The sequence below is a fragment of the Trachemys scripta genome, chromosome 1 (assembly GCF_013100865.1).
Source record: "Trachemys scripta elegans isolate TJP31775 chromosome 1, CAS_Tse_1.0, whole genome shotgun sequence".
NCBI classification, from domain to species: Eukaryota; Metazoa; Chordata; order Testudines; family Emydidae; genus Trachemys; species Trachemys scripta.
In genome coordinates this window covers 64,942,885-64,962,416 of record NC_048298.1, presented here as the reverse complement: position 1 = coordinate 64,962,416, position 19,532 = coordinate 64,942,885, and the positions used below count along the sequence as shown (strand labels likewise).

Below are 19,532 nucleotides of genomic sequence, written 5' to 3'. Positions count from 1 at the left end.
AGCCTTGTGTTCACCTCCTGCACTTTACTGAACTATTGTAGGTGCTAAGGTGACTTTATCCCTCTAACACAGAAACTTTTCAAGCGAATCCTTTAAAGACTAACAATTGGAGCAATTTTTTAAAAAGAAGAACATGTTTGTAATTGATGCTACCTGGAGCTTTTCCTTTGTTCAAGAGGTCAAAGTATCTGACTGCTTCCGCAACCACACTATGTGGCAAGATGCATTCTGCAAACTTAAAAGCTTTTTGGTTACAATGAATTTTTCCTTAACCTCCATGTCAATTAGCGTTGCTGACTAAAGATAAACAAACAAATACTGTAGCACTATCAAAGCAAGAATAACTATCTCTGAATAGTCATTTGTTATTTTGCGCCTGGTACAGTTTTAAAATGTCATTAAATAATTTATTAATAAATGCTGCCTATAAAAAAAAGCAGTGTAGTTTTATAGTTGAGAAATAGGATCACTGTACACAATCATGTGTATTGCAGTCATTGTAAACAATCATCCAGAGCCCGTAGCAATTAAGCAAGCCAAAAAGCACGTTTGGCTTTTAGCAATTAAGCAAGCCAAAAAGCATGTTTGGTATTTTTATTCTTTCAGAATATTAATGAAAACACTGAAAAAAAAAAAGGGAAACAAATAAGAGGTCAACTCACAAAGTCTCTAGGCTGTGGAGCCCATCAAAGCATTTCTTTCCCAGGGAGTAGATTCTATTGTTATGGAGATGTCTGCAGGGGAACATTAAGAGCACAGTCAGGAAAGCACATTGCACACAGTGGAGTTAAGCAAAACATGTTGATGGTTAAATCAAAAGAAACTTATTTTCAGGCATGCACTGATTATATGCAAGTCATGCTTTTTGCAAGAGCATGTATAGGAGGGCATTTCCCCGACCTCTACCCCTCCCCTCCCCCCATCCACCCACCCACCCAGGCTTTGATTTGGTTCCACAGAAAGGTTTTGCTTTTAAACTGCAGAGATTGTGATTCTTTCATTTAATGTATTTGTTTTCTGTCTTCATACTTGTTTTAAAAGTGCCTACCCCGACGTTCTAATTTTAGACACATGGGGATTTCCTATTAAGTGTTCTGAAACTTTAAAAATAGGGTCACTGGTGATTTAAAAATATATATTTAAATTAGACACAACGTCTTTAAAAGTGTTGTGTGGGTGTTTTTTTTTTTTTTGCTGGGTATGGGGAGTGGGCAGGATGGGAAGCAGGGAAGTGACAAAATGTACATGAGGCCTGACCAAGTGTAGTAAGAAACAGATATATTCACATGACCAAAAATCAGAATTTCAGTGTGAGTTAGTAAATATAATTGATCTCACTGATGCTATAACTTGACTTCCTCCCTGTTACACTAGCATAATTAACAATTAATTTCCAATGGTATGTTATGTAATTGATAGGATTTTCAGTTTGACTTTTTGGTAGTGATTGGCTTGAAACAAACCTGCAGATCTGAAAGTTTGGGACATTCAAAATTTGGCTTAGAATTTTGCTGCTTATGCCTATTTCTAAATTCTTAGATCTTAATAGAGAAATTGCTCTGTGTAGCTTAGTAACATGGATGGATGTAACTTGGTGGAATTTCAGTGCATTTTTTTGTTTAAGAGAATGCTTTTCCAGCTGACTTCTCTCTCCTATTTTACCTTCCTCACTCCGCCCTCATGGTAGGAGAGAAACTGTGGGAGTTGTACATAAAAGAAGAGAAGGTCTGTGAATGTGAGAGTCAGATACTATTCTCATCCATGTCTTTGTTTTACACAGAAGTATTTTAGTTATCAAAAGCTCTTGATAAATTTTTCAGAACCTACACAAACTGTATTCAGCTATTTATGAACTGATTCTAAAAGATAGAGATTCTGATATTGTACCAAAAAATGTTTTTTTTTCCTCTCTAGGAAGAAATCTCAATCATTTTAATCCCAAATACTATATTGACCTTTTAGGCTATAGCAGTATGAAGAATTTGCCCCAAAACTCCAATTAGTTTTGCATCTTTAATGACCATAGGTCCAATCCTGCTCCCATTGAAGCCAATGTGAGTTTTCCCACTGACTTAAGATGCAGAACTGGAGAGAGGGTAGCAAAACATGTGAACAGAACCACACTAAGTGATTTGGAGAGACTGGAACACTGGGTGCTGCAGATAGTTAGGGGTGATTAAATACTAATAACTCTAAAGTCTTACACCCAGAAACAGGAGATAAACAGCAGATACAAAATGAGGGGACCTAGCCAAGCAGCAGCATCTATTGCATCAAGTGAAGCTTATTTTCATCTTGTCTTCTTAATTGTCCTAATGTTACTGAAGTTTCAGCAGGGAAGGTGGGGAAATGAGACTGGGAGGAGAGCTGGGGCATGAGAAGATCTCTACCTTAACAAGTGGTTGACAACATGATGAAAAATAACTGAGGGATCTGGAAGCTCAGCCAAATGAAACATACCCATTCTTTTAAAGGTTAAAATCTAAAAAGGTTAAAATCTCATACTGAAACTCAATCTGTACCCACACAGGCAGAGAGCAAAGTCTGTCCACAAGGTGGTAGATGGAATTCCTTCTGCTTACCCTGTATGGCTTGTACCTCGTATAATTGTATTGCTCACATTCTGCACTTGCTAGAGGTGACGGATGAGCTTCTATGGTTGTGATACTCTGCACCCCGTATTTATCACAGTGGTAGGATTATGATATGATTATGACATAATAATGATGCATCTTGTACAAAATGTGTTATGTGAGGTGTCCGGTTTATAGCCCAAAATATCAATTTAATGCTAAAACCATAACATAAAACAATAGCCCATATTAACCAACCTCAAGGTTTACAGATCATTTCACATTTTTGGGGAGTCTAGTTTTAAAGTATCTCTTACAAAGCTTAATTTAGACATTGCATCCATCTTGAAATAATTTATTACAAAGAGGCCAAGGTCTTGCAAAAATCATTTAAAAAAAATCAATAAAACTTACAGAACTACCAAACTGGAGAGGTTTCCAAAAGCATAGTCTGGTATGTGATGTATTTTGTTCAATGCCAGTGTCATTGCCTGAAGTGCTGATAAACTCCTAAAAGCTTGCACAGGAATTTCTGTCAAAGAGTTGTCATCCAGCCACAAGTGTCTAAGAGAGACCAAGCCACTGAAGCAGTTGGGTGGCACGTAATTGATGTGGTTGGCATCCAGGCGTCTAAAAAACCAGAAATTTGGAATACTGACTCTGAGAAAAATGTAATGAATCGACACAACAGACGTAAAAGGATACTGTCAAGTACAGAGTGCTCCAAAGGGGAGGGTGGGGGGAAGGGTCATCACATCCCCTGTTGATGCTCTGGAGATACCCACATTTTCTTCTACTTTACGTTCTGGTCCTTGAGGCCCCACACCATGGTCAACATTCTTATAGTCAATATCTAAACTGAACTCATTTTGGAGCCATCAGTGTGACTCTTTTATGGACTGATATGGCACTCCTCCATGGGCTGAGCAATGAGTTTATTTCCCCTTCTGAGCTCTCAGTCACCTTAAGGGATTAAAAACTAGGTCAGAAATTCATTCAGAGACTTTCATTATTTTAATGTCTCTGGGCCGTGAGATTGCTTCTGCGTAACTGAAAGAAGCATTTGACTCTCCATAGTTTTCAGCACCATCTTAGAAGCCTGAAAAGAAATTTTTATTTCTGACTAATTGTATCTATTACATTTGGTGAAATATTGGTTCTTCCTGTGTTTCTCATGAAGGCTGAAGTTAACATGTCATTTGCAGGGCAGAGACGACTTCCTTTTATTTTGCACCAGCATTACCGATGAGCTGGTTTCATCCGTAGGAAAAACTAAAGCAGTTTGGTTGCTGCAGAACCAACACAGGGAGAATACCTGCACAACAGATGATTTGTTTTTCTCTAGATTCTATGGGCCTCATTGTGATCTCACACTGGTGTAAATCAGGAATAATCAATGCAGTTTCAAGGGCATAAACGGGTCTGAGATAAGAATCAGGCCCTATATAATCAATGGTTTAAAATTATTTTTATTTTGTGTTCCTGGTAGAGCACAATTGGAAGAACACTTCAATTTTCTGAAATGTCAGGGAACATATATGTGATCTGTATGCTTATCATAACTCTTCTATGCTTCTACTTACTTCTAATCTGCTTTAATGACTTTGCACACTTGTTTGCACTACAAAAGTAATTATTTAGCACTTTTGTTCAGGCTGCCAGTTTACAGGATGTTATTAAAAGGAGCAGTAGTGAATTTTCAAAAGCATGTTTGAAAACATTACAGAACAAACAGATGCACCCTGAGCATAAGGAGGTAATCCTTCACAACCCGAACTGGGTCCATTTGAGAGAGGGGGAATGAATACACTTTGTGGCAAGCATACTAATCTCTTTATTTAAAGTGCTTCTTCATTTACAGTCATGCAAAATGTCGGGTCCATTCTGTCTCCTACTCCACAGTGCTTCTACCTACTGCATGAGAACCAATAATGAATTCTAAGGCTCCGTGCCAGACTTGCAAATAACTGAGACAAGGTCAGTTGGAACAAATTTATAAAGTTCAGTGTCAAAGCCCTTGTACAATTAAATTTTCACTATAATAACTGACATGGCAAGCAGCAGAGACAGAGCTTCCAAAATAACTCAAGGGTCTGTCAACAATGAGTGAGGCTGGAAAAGTTTAGAAATACCCATGCTGTACCTCCCCCACTCCCCAGGCAACAACATACTTTGCTTGTGTTTTCAAATAAGGTATAATTTGAGCGAGTAGATGGCGTTTCTTTGTGTTTGGTTAGAAGTAAATTTCTTGTCTATGTGATGTCTGTATGTAAACTAAGGAGTTATAGTTGCACTAGTTTGACAGTTACACTGATTAAAGAATGGAGGCTTTATTCAATTTAAATGTGTTACTGTATTGCAATTAACATCTTGTCTCATGTGGGGTCTCAGTCTGTTGTTTTGTTTTAGATGATCCAGAAACTATGGATGAAATCCTGGCCGCACTGAAGTTAATGGCAATATTTTCATTGATTTCAGTGGGATCAGGATTTCATCCTCCACATATTTTACAGAAAATTTAGAAATTGAGTTAGTTGAAAGTATAAATTCCCAAATGTAAGTGGTATTGTCCCCTGTATGTATGTGTGTGTGTGCAGTCATATTTAATTGTGATTCAAAGTTAGGTGAATTATTGTTTCAATATAACTTATGGCAAAGCAGGAAACTACTATGGCTTATACAGTATGTAGTGTAGTTGCAGGACTTACAAGTGCTCTTAAAATGTATAAATAACAAATGTTTCTTTGTTATCTAATCTTTTTTTAAAATAAATTCCTGAGTACCATTTTCCTACTTACAGATAATAAAACATTTCATTAGTGGTTGTGTGTTTCCTGGCATCATATAAATAATCTATACTGATGTATAAAACATTGAGCAAAATCATAGTTTTCAGCCAGTTTTTTTACTCATGTTGATCAAAGTTTTGGCACTTTCAAAACTAAACCCATTAACTCATAAACATGACCTTACTTATAATTTAAAATATATAGTTAACATGTGGGCCGTTTAAAAGATCTATTATATTCCAAAGAAAGCCAATTTAGGGATACAAAAATATTTGATCTCCTCTGATACGCAGCCTATAAAATGACATCCAGCATGATATTTATCATGAGCTCACTTAAAATGTCCAAAGTAAATGCTTAAATTATGCAGAATGTAGTCCACTGTAATTGTTTGTACTGTGTATGCTCTGACCATATGTTTTGCAGCTCATGTAAAGATACTATTCATGCAGAATTCTAAAAGTGGATAAAGTAAAAGAGCTGACTCTCAGATTTAAGAATAAAACACTAATTCCTTCCATAATTATTACTGGTATTCTGGACTATTGTCAGTGTATATAGGATCTGGGTTTAGGCATAGTTTGACTACTATATTTTGGGGTGGAAGCTCCAGTCAGGCCAATTGACTGGGGGTGCAAATTCTGTGCCTGCCCAAGGATTGCTGTTGGGGGGGGGCAATGCCTCCCTAACCCCCCCCAAACTATGCCCAAGGAACTGGGACAAGATTATAGTGGTGCTGGCCCATCACTATAGTTAAGATTGTGTCAGAACTTCTGTTTAAAGGTTTAAATAGGCTTAATTGGATTCCTTTGAAATTTGATATGCCTCAGAAGAGTGCAATTGAGGGGTAATGACCCAAATTTGGGGTAATTTGAGCTAGGGGTTGTGGAAATACAAGCCCCCTATAAAGTAGCCATTTTTCAAAAAGTTTCTAGGTGATTTTTGTTTTGTTTTGTTTTGTTTTTGCACAGAGATAGAGATCACACTACTGATGTGATGTGGGTCAAAATGGTCTAATTATGTCAAATTTTACCCAAGATAATGCATGGAACCCATAAATATTTGGGGGACCTAAACTGAGAATGGTATTTAAGAAAATGTACAGTTGTTACAATACACATGTGCCAATACAGACAAATGGCTAGAGCAGTGTTTCTCAAACTGGGGTCCGCAGGCCCCACCGATTAACTCATTGAGAATGGTATCTAAGAACACATTCACTTCTTCACTTTCATAGATGTAGGGTCTAGAAGAATCACTGTGCACCCGAGGGGGTTTCTCTGCAGTCACTTTATGCTTGCGTGGGTAGTTTGAGGGGATAGGCCAAAGCCATTGCCCCTGGTGAACGTCCCACAACTGACATTTTTAGTCTGAGCTTTGTACACTTGTGCAATAAAGATTTAATAACTCAGGTTTCTTGCTACAAGTCGTGCCTGTTATAATAGAATATGTTTTCAGTTTATGGGGAGGCTTCTGTGTGTGCAGAACAGTCAGTAGCTGGTTTAACCAAACTGTTATATTTGGTGGCAAGAAGCTGGAGAGGACTGTGTGTGTGTGTGTGTGTGTGTGTGTGTGAGAGAGAGAGAGAGAGAGAGAGAGAGAGAGAAGGGGGGACAGAGAGAGGGGTTGTCGCTGTGGAGAAGCCAGGAAATGAGGACAGGTGGTAGGCAAGCCTTAGGTTGGTTGATAAAATCTGTATTTTACTAGCCCGTGGGGGAAGTAAGTGGCTACTTCCGGATCTCAGGGAAGATTAGTGTGGTATTTCCAAAGACACACAGCATGGAGGTTTGGAATTGATAGTACACATACCTTGACCACTGAGGGAAAAGAAATATGTGCGATGCCAGGATTGCCAATGTATGGACTGTGGGTGATTCTTGGATCACAAGATTTGCAGAAGTTTGTGGGAGAGCCAGGGGCAAACCATGACATGGGGATTGCTGACTACTGACTGATTTGGGTGGAGATAGGTGGCCTGTGTTGACATCTGAGTTTGCCCACTCTGCAACATCTAACCAGGGACTTAAGAGGCTGTGATCTGCCAGTCATTGTGGTGATTCACTTGGACGGAAATGATCTGGGCCTTAGGCCTAGTGTGCGGCTCATACAATGTACGAGAGCAGATCTGGACCACGTCAGAGATTTGTGTCTAGGAGCTGTGATAGTTTTCTCTTCTTTGGCTGAGTGTCCAAAGAATTGCTACAGCTACAATATGAAAACTATTAATAAGTGTTGGAAGAACATAAATTGGGAAATTGGAAGGCTCATGGCTGACCAGAAAATGTGTACTGTATGGCATAGAAACATTACAGGCTGTTCTCAGGGGTACAGCTATTGGACCAGGGTCAGAGGATATTTTTCTTAAACATAAAACTGTCATTATTATGGAACAAAAACCCTGTCTGTGATTTTTCTCACTGGCTGTGCCACAAACTCCACCCTCCATGTACCCACTAAAGGGACCAACAAAATCAGTTGCTTAATGGAGGTGGTTTTCCACTAAGGTGAAGCAGAACTACATTCAAGGCGCCTGGATCTCTGATGCAATGCAATGCAGACTGTTGCACCGCATTGCTAGCCTACTCTGGTCCTACAGCTGGCTGAACCTGCCCAGGGAGCATCCCCCAGAGTACCGGTGATCTTCCTGAGGCATGTAGCCAGCCTAAGGGTACTCACATCAGTCTCCCTCCCTTCCGCTAGTGTATCAAAGAAAGGAGGGCTGGTTGGGATGGCCCTGTGCTAAGCGGATTCCTGTTTGATTCCAACCTCTTATGACTGTCTGCAGCCCAGTGTAAGACAGAGTGATCCTTAGGCTGCTCTAACATTGCACAGGGGGGCCAACCCAGCACAGACATGTGGCAGAATGAGGGGAATGCAAAAGTGATAGTTAAGGCAGCTTTGCAGGTACACAAACAACCTTCACCTGCACCCCAGGATCAAGCTCAATGTGAATGTAGACAACTTTTAAGACTGCATGCTTCCTAGGAAGGATGATTACTTTACAGGTTTCACTGATTATTATATAGTGATAATGTGTCATGGTATGATGACATTAGATTGGGATCCCTCCTGAGTGGCAACATGGGTAGAGCTTTTTGCATGAAAATTTTTCTTGTAGGAAAATGTGGCTTCATCTAAATCAACATTTTCTTGTAAAAATATTTATTTTTGACTAAATTTTCCATTTTTGCATTTGAAGGAATAAAAAATTGAGTTGACATTTCTAAACAAAATTTCATTTTTTTCCATTTCAAAATGCCAATTCAAACCTCTTTGGATTTTTTCCTTCTTTAAAATATTTCATTTTTTTTGTTCCAATTCAGAATGGAAACTAATTCTGAAATGTCAAAATTTCTTGGGGGATGAAAATTTCATTTCCCATCCAACTCTAGCCACAAATGAATTATAGAGAAAATCCCAGATAATTGCCACTTAAACCTTTACGTGACATCAAACCTGATAATCATGTACCCTGTATATACCAAATAGATTAAAGACAAATAAAAGCTATTTAAGAAATGCTTTGGGCAACTTAAAAAAAATCTTATTGAAACCTTACTAGTACTATTTTCATATCCTGCCTCCTATAAAGTCAGGATGACTTACAACAATAAATTCAGGAGAGACGTTTGTTCTGTTTAGTATAGGAACTATCTTTTTATTTTGATCCTCTGCCCACTGAAGACAATAGAAAAACTCTTGTTGAATTTTAGGGGAGCAGGAGTAAATGATCCATATTACTGGGAATGCATTTCTTTGTTTGTTAATGCCCTTTATGAATAGTGAGCTATGGGCAAGAAAGCACTGCCTAGTATGTCATTGATTTTTGGCTATTTCCATGTTGGTTGAGCAACCGTAACGTTACTCATTAGTAATGGTGTATAAACATGAGACTAAACAGAGCGTAAAGTTTCATCAAAGTTTCAGAACTTTGTATACAATGCTAAAATAATCAAAATTTAAAAATGGCAAAAAGTTTCTTCATTATGAATGTAAGATTTTCTTTCCTTTTCATTAAAAACATTCATATAAGGAGGTCTGCTAATTCTTTAGTTGTATGGTAAACTTGTATATTATTTCTTGCATTAACATTTGCAGAAACAATTCTTTTCTATTAAAATTTTCCACATCTAAAAACCTCTGGGGCATTAGAACATATATGCTTATTCATATACCTTCTTGACATCAAGGCAGACGGCAAGAATGGGGATGCCAGAGTCTTGAGCAGTATGCAAACAACTAAGCGCACCAGCTGATGCTCTATTTTAAAAAAACTTCAGGGTGAATAAGGTAAAGTAGACAGCACTCAAATGACACTGGCAAACACTATGGACAAATATCTTAGTCCTGGCAAATCAGTGATAATGTTAGTTACATTTATCCATGATACTTGAAAACATATTTTCCTTTCTTGGGTGTAACAGAAATGAATGGCAATCTTAGGCTAGGTCTTCACTACGGGTGGGGGTTGACCTAAGATACGCAACTTCAGCTACGCAAATAACGTAGCTGAAGTTGTGTATTTTAGGTCGACTTACCTGGCTGTGAGTATGGCGGCGAGTCGACCAGTGCCGCTCTCCCACCAACTCCGCTTTCGCCTCTCGCTGTGGTGGAGTTCCGGAGTTGACTGCAGAGTGATCGGGGATCGATTTATCGCGTCTACACTAGACATGATAAATCGATCCCTGATAGATCGATCGCTACCTGCCGATCCGGCGGGTAGTGAAGACGTGCCCTTATTGTTGGGATTAGTATTTCACATTATTTTCCTTCACTTCATACAGTACTTCAGATGAAAATTACAGTACGCTATAAGGCATGATTCTGTAGAACTCAGTTGTGAATCCATTATGACTTGGGCACTTCCAAAACGAAAGTGCTTTGATTAGTTCCTTCAAACCCTCATGAATACAGGAACACTGTGTTTCACGTAATCATTTGGCTCAAACCTAGGTAGTTGATGCCTTTAAGAACTGTTGAACTAGTACATCCTCATAGTTGACAAGGGGGGTAGAGTCCCTTGTAAAATTGAAGAGGATTTTAATTATTGCTTGATTCTCCAATACATTCATTCAATTTTGGGGATTAAAACATATCTATACACCAGAGAATGGAGGAAAAGCCTGTCCTATAATGTATATTTTTATGCATAAATAAAACAATTGCTATTAAACTGGTGCTATGAGTGAGCAGGGAAAAGTTGTAGCTTTTTGTACTAATAAAATGAATTTAGCATTGTCACATGATCAGCTACGCATCTTTAAGGCAGCAATAGAATTAGCTTGGCTACCCACCCCTAAACACGATAATATTTTTAGGGTTAAAAAAAAAAAAGGATGAGAGAGTTGGCACCAACATTCAGCAGTTCACAACTACTCTAGCCTAAGGACTGGGTTAATGAGGCTCACACAAATCATGCCAGACTATAAAGTTAAACATAAATAAATACTAAACCTGGCTATCCTAAAGACAACTTTGCTTTGGTAAAAGGTTTCTAAGAGCTTTTAACCTTTTAATTACTCTTTTGATAGAACTTCTGTTATTTCAAGGGTTTCAAAAAGTAATTCCTATTGTAAATCAGAAACCAAAGCAAGAGTCACCTTCTGAACAAAAAATTACTGCACTCTATGAAACAAGAAACTGAATCTCTGCACACCTTTATCTGACAGGCACAACCCAGTTGGAACAAACAAAAGAATCATGGTTTTCTTTTCCTCAAAGAGTTCACTTTTGCCAATGATCTTCTTTCAGCTGATAGTAGCTTTTCTGTACAAGCCCTTATCACTCCATCTTCTGTCTGCTACACAGCTGTTTAAAGTTCTTACTGGCCTCTGTCATTCTTTTTTTTATTTTAATTCTGTTACCAGATACCAGTCTTTTACACAGACCACATAACCCTATGGTTTTCTTCTTCAGCTTCTTCTTTCCCACCTCAGGGAAAGACATTCTCAACAAAGAATGAGAGATACTGTCATTTTATTTAGAAACTGTGCTGAAAATTCCACAGTCTCTCTCAAAGCAACAAAAAAACCCGTTTGCCTACCTTATCACGTTTTAGCCCCAAATACCTATAGAATAATGAGATTTAGCAAGATATTATTTTTTATGTTTAGAAGGGGGAAAAATCAAATGTAGTCATTAGACCAGGTTTTCTCATGACTTTCATGAAAATCAAAGGAAAGAAGAATAACCTTAAAAGCACATGCTTGAGATATTTTATGCTGTCTCTGGTCAATAAAGAAAAAGGCCGCTGAAGGAAGTAACGATTATTAGATAACCAGTTCTTAAGATTGCTTTACACTAGTGTCTGTAATAAACTTTTTGAAAATACAAAAGCCAAATGTTGTCCAAGACAGACATAAGAATGCATGGGCAATAATAAGTCACAGAGATGTCTTTTTATGTTTGAAATCATTACAAAAAATTTCAGGTTTTTTTAAAAATGTGTCTAAATTTAGTGTATGCAAAAGATACTGGAGGCTTCTCTTTATACACAGAACAAGGCTATAGCATAATCTGAGACAGTTCAAGTTTTTCCACAATACCCCCATCAATATGTCTCAACTCTGACCTAAGCCAGTCTATAGCATAGTCTATATGTTCTCTGAGTCCTCATCCTCTCTGCAGACTCCCAATGAAGTTGCTAATTAGTGCAAACTGTGGTAATGATTTTTATGATACTAAATATTTGAATTTTTCTAGTGCCTTCCACATAAGGAGCTAAAAAATTTACAAAGATTAATTATGCCTCCAACACCCTTGTGAAGAGGATGGGCTTTACACCAATTCTGCAGATGGGAAAAACTGAAGGACCGAGAAGTTGCTGTCTGAATTTTCACATGTCCCCAGATGTAAGGCACCTAAGATTTTGAGTGCCCAGCTTTGGCTATCTTGATGTCTGAAGTTCAGCACCCAAAATTAGTCAATACTTTTGAAACTTTAGACTCCAGTTTCTTGCCCAGGTCACAACAGATGTTTGTGGCTAATCTGGAAATAGAATGTTTATCTACTGACCCCCACTCCTGTGTTACCCACAAGACTATCCTTTCTTACTTGTCTACTGGGAACTACTGTAAGACAACTCATATCACTTCACACAAGCCACTAAACAGCCAGCTAATGGTAACTTTTGGTCTTTGGACCTGGGCAATAGTTCCGATAAAATGGACTCACAGACGAGGCTAATATGGTACAGCCAAGTCATATAAGTGTGGGGACCTGTTTGCCTTGTGTGCTTCAAGCACATGACACAAAAGGGAATTAAAGATGAATTAATAGTGTTTTCACTGTTGTAAAACAAAAATTAATTACAATGTCATTTAGAGATTTAAAAATATATTAAAGGTGTTCTTCAGGAAACCTTAATGATGAGAAAGATCAGCAGTGTTCATGAAAGCAATTTCTATTTTCAATTATACTTGACCGAACAGTAAGTATCACAGTGCAGTGCATCTTTGCTCAGACTTTGAACCATCTTAAAGTACTGTAAAGCAACTGTCACATGAAGTCACTTCTGATGTTTAATTGAAGAATATGGTATTGTAGTTGAAAATGAATTCAAAGGAAGTTGGGAAGAAAAAGTTGACCAAATATACTATTTGATAACAACATTATCTTATAAATTAGTTACATTAACAACGTAATATAGTGTAGTATATCAAGTATACTTACAGAGACTGAAGACTGCGCAAGTTCTGGAGTGCTTCAGTGGGAACCTGCTTTAACTGATTGTTCTGCAGCATTCTTCATTAAAATCCGGAAACAATGTAAGAAAAGAAAATTATTTTACTTTACATACTTTAGGCCAAATTTTGCTCTCTTTCACCCATGAAACTCCAGGAATGGGATTGTATGGGTATTATGGGGCGCAGATTTTGACCTTATCAAATTAAGATGTAATTTACACATATATCTAAAAATTACTAAACCACCTTTAAAACTCACATTTTGCATTCTTTCATTAGTGGATTTGTCTTCTCAAGGTGAGCAAATACCTGCAGCGTGAACTAACTGTATTAATAGTAGCATGCTAGCTGAGGGCTGGATTTTCAAAAGCATCTGAGGCAGTTCAGAATACAAAGTCCCACTGGCTTTCAATGGAACTTGTTCTCCTAACTCTTTTCAGGTACTTATGAACCTGTCTCCCCCCAAAAACTCAAGTCCCTTCCTATTTCTTACTCAGACAAAATTTCAAAGGCAATGGACCACCTCCTGAGATTCTTACTCAAGAAAACAGCTATTACAGCTAATTGGAATTTTTCTCAGTGAAGACTTTAAAATTTGACCCAGGTAGAGTTTTGCCTGAGAAAAGATTATAGAATTTGGCTTGGTGAGATTAATTTTTTCAAGTCTATAGAGGAAGTTGCTCCTTGTTGCACCAAAAAAGGAAATGACCTGAAAAACAATCCATTCTATATCTGTCACGCCACCTTCTTCTCAGGGGCCAAAATTCACTTTTCATTTCTTTTGAATTTGATGAAACATTTGGGGCTAGGGCAGGAACAGAGGACTTCCAGAAAAACCCAAGAAGTGCCAAAGCCAGAGGTCCACGCCTGGGTAAACTCCCACTGTGCAAAAAGGCTTTGCCTGAGTAAAAATGAAGGACTCTATTGTGCTGTTAAGGCCCAGCCAACCAGTAAGGGAAAGTACGGAGGGGGTATGACTAGCTATCCTCTATGTCCAGCCAGAAGCTGAGCTGGTCACTGCAAAAGGGGTAGTGCGGCTTTGGCTCTGCTCCTTCTCGGTCCCCAGTAGAGGAGGTATTTCTGACAGTAACACTATCCCTTGGTAGCCCCAGAGCTCCCTGAGCCAAAGACTGCTATTGTGCCAACTCCTGAGAGGACAGGGGCGAGACAGTCCTTGTTACCATCTCCCCACTTACACATCTTGCAGTGGCTGGGCATAATCTTGAAGTGAATAGGATCTCTGGATTTGGCTCATACTGAATAGGTGGTTGGCATTTTATTCAAAAGGGGCAAATTTTGACATCCTTACCCAGGCAAAACTTCCCCTGAAGTTGAGTTAAGTAAATAGAGTGGGATTTGGCCCATAATCCTATTTTTACAACTTTTATTATGTGCAGTATTATACTTCTCAAATGCACAAGTTTTTAATAAAAAATAAACACAAAAAAGGCAGATAATATTCTTTAGATGTTTTTTTATAGATCCGAGCTTATCCTGAATTGATTACATCCACGAGGATACAAGATTTAGATATGAACGGAGAGCTGTATTTAAATTATGCCTAGTTTACAGTAATTAATCTATCCAGCTTGCCCCTCAAAAAGCTAAAAGAAAAACTATCCTCAATTTTATCCAACCATTAAAAATGCCTCCGAAGCTTTTAGACTTGAATTTAGAACTTTTGTGGACAGTTAAAGAAACTATTAACTGGAACAATTTTTGTCTTTGATATTGTACAGTGACATTTAGTTGATGAGCAAGCTATTTTAGAACCATTTGTGTTTAGGACATTTTCCATATGATAAAGCAAATATATACAAATATTAATACGTATCTTCATTCCATCTGAATCGCTCACAATGGACTGATCAAAATATGCAATTTATTTGATCAAATCTTTACATGTTAATTAGTTCCCTGGAGCATTTAGGAAATCAAATATATCAAACACCACACGGTTTACTTACAGCACTTTAAGACTGAAAAGGCCAGCAAATGCTCCCCTGGGAATGTATGTCAAGCCATTTCCTGCAAGACGTCTGCAGGGTTTAAAAAAAAAAAAAAAAAAAAAAGGTAAATACATTTCTCTTCATGTGGAATTAATTTGGTTGTTAAAATGCAACATGAGTATGTTTGAACCACAGATGCCAAAGGCAGTTGTTTAGGAGCCTTGTTTTGTCATCATTAATATACTGTTAAAAAAAAATCCTGTAACTGTGTAGTCAATTTACTGGCAGCTGGGCTGCAGAGACAAATGCACTTTCACTATAAATCAAGTTTATGGTTTACAATGCATATCTAATTGTTCATACTGTTCTTTTTAAAGAGTAAACAATGTCTAATACTAAAATATAAATAGGCTGACTACCAGTGGTATTATGGAACGTTCTGGCTCATATTTTTAGATCTGTGCATGCATAATTTGTATATTCATTTTAATGCAATTGTGCACACAGTCACAGTACATGCACACATTAATGATCATGGCTCATTTACCATGACTGCACATGAAGTAATGGGACATGCATCTTTTCCCAGGCTCACCTTTATAAAAATGTGGCCCTCAATGTAATTGCTAAAATTTCTTACAATACTTCCCATTTAGAACATAAGAACATAAGAATGGCCGTACCGGGTCAGACCAAAGGTCCATCTAGCCCAGTATCCTGTCTACCGACAGTGGCCAATGCTAGGTGCCCCAGAGGGAGTGGACCAACAGGCAATGATCAAGTGATCTCTCTCCTGCCATCCATCTCCATCCTCTGACAAACAGAAGCTAGGGACACCATTCCTTACCCATCCTGGCTAATAGCAATTAATGGACTTAACCACCATGAATTTATCCAGTTCTCTTTTAAACGCTGTTATAGTCCTAGACTTCACAACCTCCTCAGGTAAGGAGTTCCACAAGTTGACTGTGCGCTGCGTGAAGAAGAACTTCTTTTTATTTGTTTTAAACCTGCTGCCTATTAATTTCATTTGGTGACCCCTACTTCTTGTATTATGGGAATAAGTAAATAACATTTCCTTATCCACTTTCTCCACATCACTCATGATTTTATAAACCTCTATCATATCCCCCCTTAGTCGCCTCTTTTCCAAGCTGAAGAGTCCTAGCCTCTTTAATCTCTCCTCATATGGGACCCGTTCCAACCCCCTAATCATTTTAGTTGCCCTTTTCTGAACCTTTTCTAGTGCCAGTATATCTTTTTTGAGATGAGGAGACCACATCCGTACGCATTATTCGAGATGCGGGCGTACCATCAATTTATATAAGGGCAATAATATATTATCAGTCTTATTCTCTATCCCCTTTTTAATGATTCCTAACATCCTGTTTGCTTTTTTGACCGCCTCTGCACACTGCACGGACATCTTCAGAGAACTATCCACGATGACTCTAAGATCTTTTTCCTGACTTGTTGTAGCTAAATTAGCCTCCATCATATTGTATGTATAGTTGGGGTTATTTTTTCCAATGTGCATTACTTTACATTTATCCACATTTCTATAGCACCTCCCCGCCTTTTTTGGGGGGGATGGGGATGATGTCTTACAAACTTAAATAAATAAACATCACAAATGCATTTGTGAGGTCTGCTATTTTTCCAAAAGGAGATGCATTCTTCAGGAAGTGTGTAGAAAAAAAATATCCCATATTTGATGTGAAATAATGGATCTATCATTCATATATGGCCCTCTGCAATATGGTATCTGAGTATCTCATCATTTTTAAAGTATTTATCCCCACAACATCCCTGAGAGGCAAAAAGTACAGCTGGGCAACTGAGCCTTAAGATAGGCTAAGTATCTTGTCCAATATCACACACTGAGTTTTTTTGGGGGGGAGAGGGGCAGGCATTTGAACACAGCTCTTCAAAGACTCAAGTTAGAATCCTAATCCATCGGGTCACCCTTCCCTCAACAGAGTAGCAAAAGAGAGCACTGTAACAAGGACTTGGCCAATGTTGCAATAAAACTCCATACCAAAGACTCCCATCCAAAAAGGCTCTGCTGAGGTTCATACTTTCTTCGTGAAGTGGAATATTCCCTGTGGTAAAGCTTTAACTGGAACACCACCCCTGTTCAACAGCTCCTGAATAAGGATCCCAGCTGTTCAGAGGAGGGAGGGGACTGTTAGTGAAAGCTGGCCCATGCCTATTTAATTGGAACACTATGCACCTTTACAGTTGTGTTTCACTAGGATAGAACTTATTTTTCCAGTTTTCAGACCCTCATTAGACCTTTTTGTGGCGAATTGCACATTTAGTGTCTTGCACTATTTTGAATTGTAGTAGCTTAAAATCATTTTTTTGAAACAAACAAACAAACAAAGTTTGGGATTATAATTCTATTAATATACATTCTGTGCCTATTTGGAGGAAATTAAGGGTGAGTTTAGCTGCTTTTTGGAATATATTTGAGTTGATTCTAATTGGCCCAAGATTTTCTCGGTCAAAGTTCTTTTTTGCAGAATTCTCTCTGGGAGAAAATGTACCAGAGTAATTTATCATTTTTCATACAAAGACTTCACGGCCAGCAGGATGAATATTTTAGTCTAATTTGACTTCCTAAAACAAAGAACTTCATCTAGTAATTTCTGCATCAGGACCATGACTTTTAGAAAAACATCTAGCCCTGACTTAAAAACAGCAAGGAAGAAAGAATCTACCATATCCCTAGGTAAATTTTTTCTATGATTAATTATCCTCACAGTTAAAAATGTGTACCTGTTTCTAGTCTGAATTTGTCTAACTTCAGCTTCTAACCACTAGATCACATCATACTTTTGTTCTTCTAGATCAGTGGTGGGCAACCTGTGCCTCGCGGGTTGCACACGGCCTGGCAGGGTAATCTGCTGGGGGGCCACAAGACAGTTTGTTTACATTGACCATCCACAGGCAGAGCCGCCCGCAGCTCCCAGTGGCTGCGGTTCGCTGTTCGCCACCCCTGCACCGCTTCCCGCAGCTCCCATTGGCCGGGAACAGTGAACCGCGGCCACTGAGAGCTGTGGGCGGTCGTGCCTGAGGACGGTCAATGTAAACAAACTGTCTTGTGGCCCCCCCAGCGGATTACCCTGACAGGCTGTGTGCAACCCGCGAGGCACAGGTTGCCCACCACTGTTCTAGATTAAAGAGCCCTCACTATAGACATATCTTCCTCATAAAGGAAGATTCTTGTAGATCCTGACCAAGTCACCTCTTAACTGTGATAACTTAAATAGATTGGGCTTCTTTAGGCTCTTACTCTACAGCAGGTTTTCCAAACCTCAAATAATTTTTGTAGCTCTCTTCTGAACCATTTCCAGTTTGTCAACTTCCTTTCCAAAGTGTGGACATGAGAAGTGGACTCAGGATTGTATTAATGGTCTCACTAATGCTGCATACAGAGATAATACCACTTCCCTATTCCACCCCTGCTTCTGCAGCCAAGGATCACATTCATCTTATTTGCTACAACATCAGATGGGGAGCTCATATTCAACTGGTTATCTACCATAACCCCTAAATATTTTTCAAAGTCATTGCTTTCCAGAGGAGGTCCAGTCCTTCCTCTTATAATTGTGGTCTACTTTCTTTGTTCCTAAATGTGTATCCTTGCACTTGGTGGTGTTAAAAATGAGTGGTTTCAGAGTAGCAGCCGTGTTAGTCTGTATCCGCAAAAAGAACAGGAGTACTTGTGGCACCTTAGAGACTAACAAATTTATTAGAGCATAAGCTTTCGTGGACTACAGCCCACTTCTTCGGATGCATAAGAAGAAGAAGAAGTGGGCTATAGTCCACGAAAGCTTATGCTCTAATAAATTTGTTAGTCTCTAAGGTGACACAAGTACTCCTGTTCTTTTTAAAAATGAGTGCACCTTTCCAAGCAATCCAGGTCAGTTTGCATAATCGTCCCCATCATTATTTACCATTCCACTAATTTTTGTGTCCTCTGCAAACTTTACCAGCAATTATTTTATATTTTCTTTCAGATTATTGTTACAGATGTAGAAAAGCATTGGGCCAAGAACAGATCCCTCCAGGATCCCAATAGAAAGATACCCCATTGCTTGAGGATTCCCCATTTAGAATTACTTTTTGAGATCTATCAGTTAGCCAGTTTTAATCCATTTGATATGGGATGCATTGATTATGTATAGTGCTAATTTTTAATCAGAATGTCACGTGGGACCAACAGAAGTGTTAAGTATATTATGTCAGCACAGTTACTTTTATCAAGCAAACCTGTGATCACAGCAGAAATAGTATATCAAGGTTGTTGGACAGTACTTATTTTTCATAAAAAGATGTTGATTGGAATTAATTATATTACCATCTTCTAATTTTTTACTGATTGTGTCTATACCAGCCTTTCCATGATTTGGCCAGGGACTGATGTCAGGCTAGCCGACTTACAGTTTCCCAGGTCATCCCATTTATCCTTTTTAAATATTGGCAAAACATTAGCTTTTTTTCCATTCCTCTGGAACTTTCCCAGTGTTC

General features: G+C 38.5%; 1 protein-coding gene across 3 annotated transcripts in view; it reads right to left on the bottom strand.

Moving 5' to 3' along the window:
- The window catches only part of LGR5 (leucine rich repeat containing G protein-coupled receptor 5), a 121,702-nt gene that overhangs the window by 32,250 nt on the left and 69,920 nt on the right, over positions 1-19,532 (bottom strand). For all 3 annotated transcript variants that reach the window (XM_034771466.1, XM_034771476.1, XM_034771486.1), the window contains exons 3-6: positions 15,015-15,086; positions 13,034-13,105; positions 2,988-3,203; positions 663-734 (exon numbers count right to left, since the gene is read on the bottom strand). In XM_034771466.1, the coding sequence (XP_034627357.1) occupies positions 663-734; positions 2,988-3,203; positions 13,034-13,105; positions 15,015-15,086 (432 nt within the window). The remainder of the gene's footprint in view (positions 1-662; positions 735-2,987; positions 3,204-13,033; positions 13,106-15,014; positions 15,087-19,532) is intronic.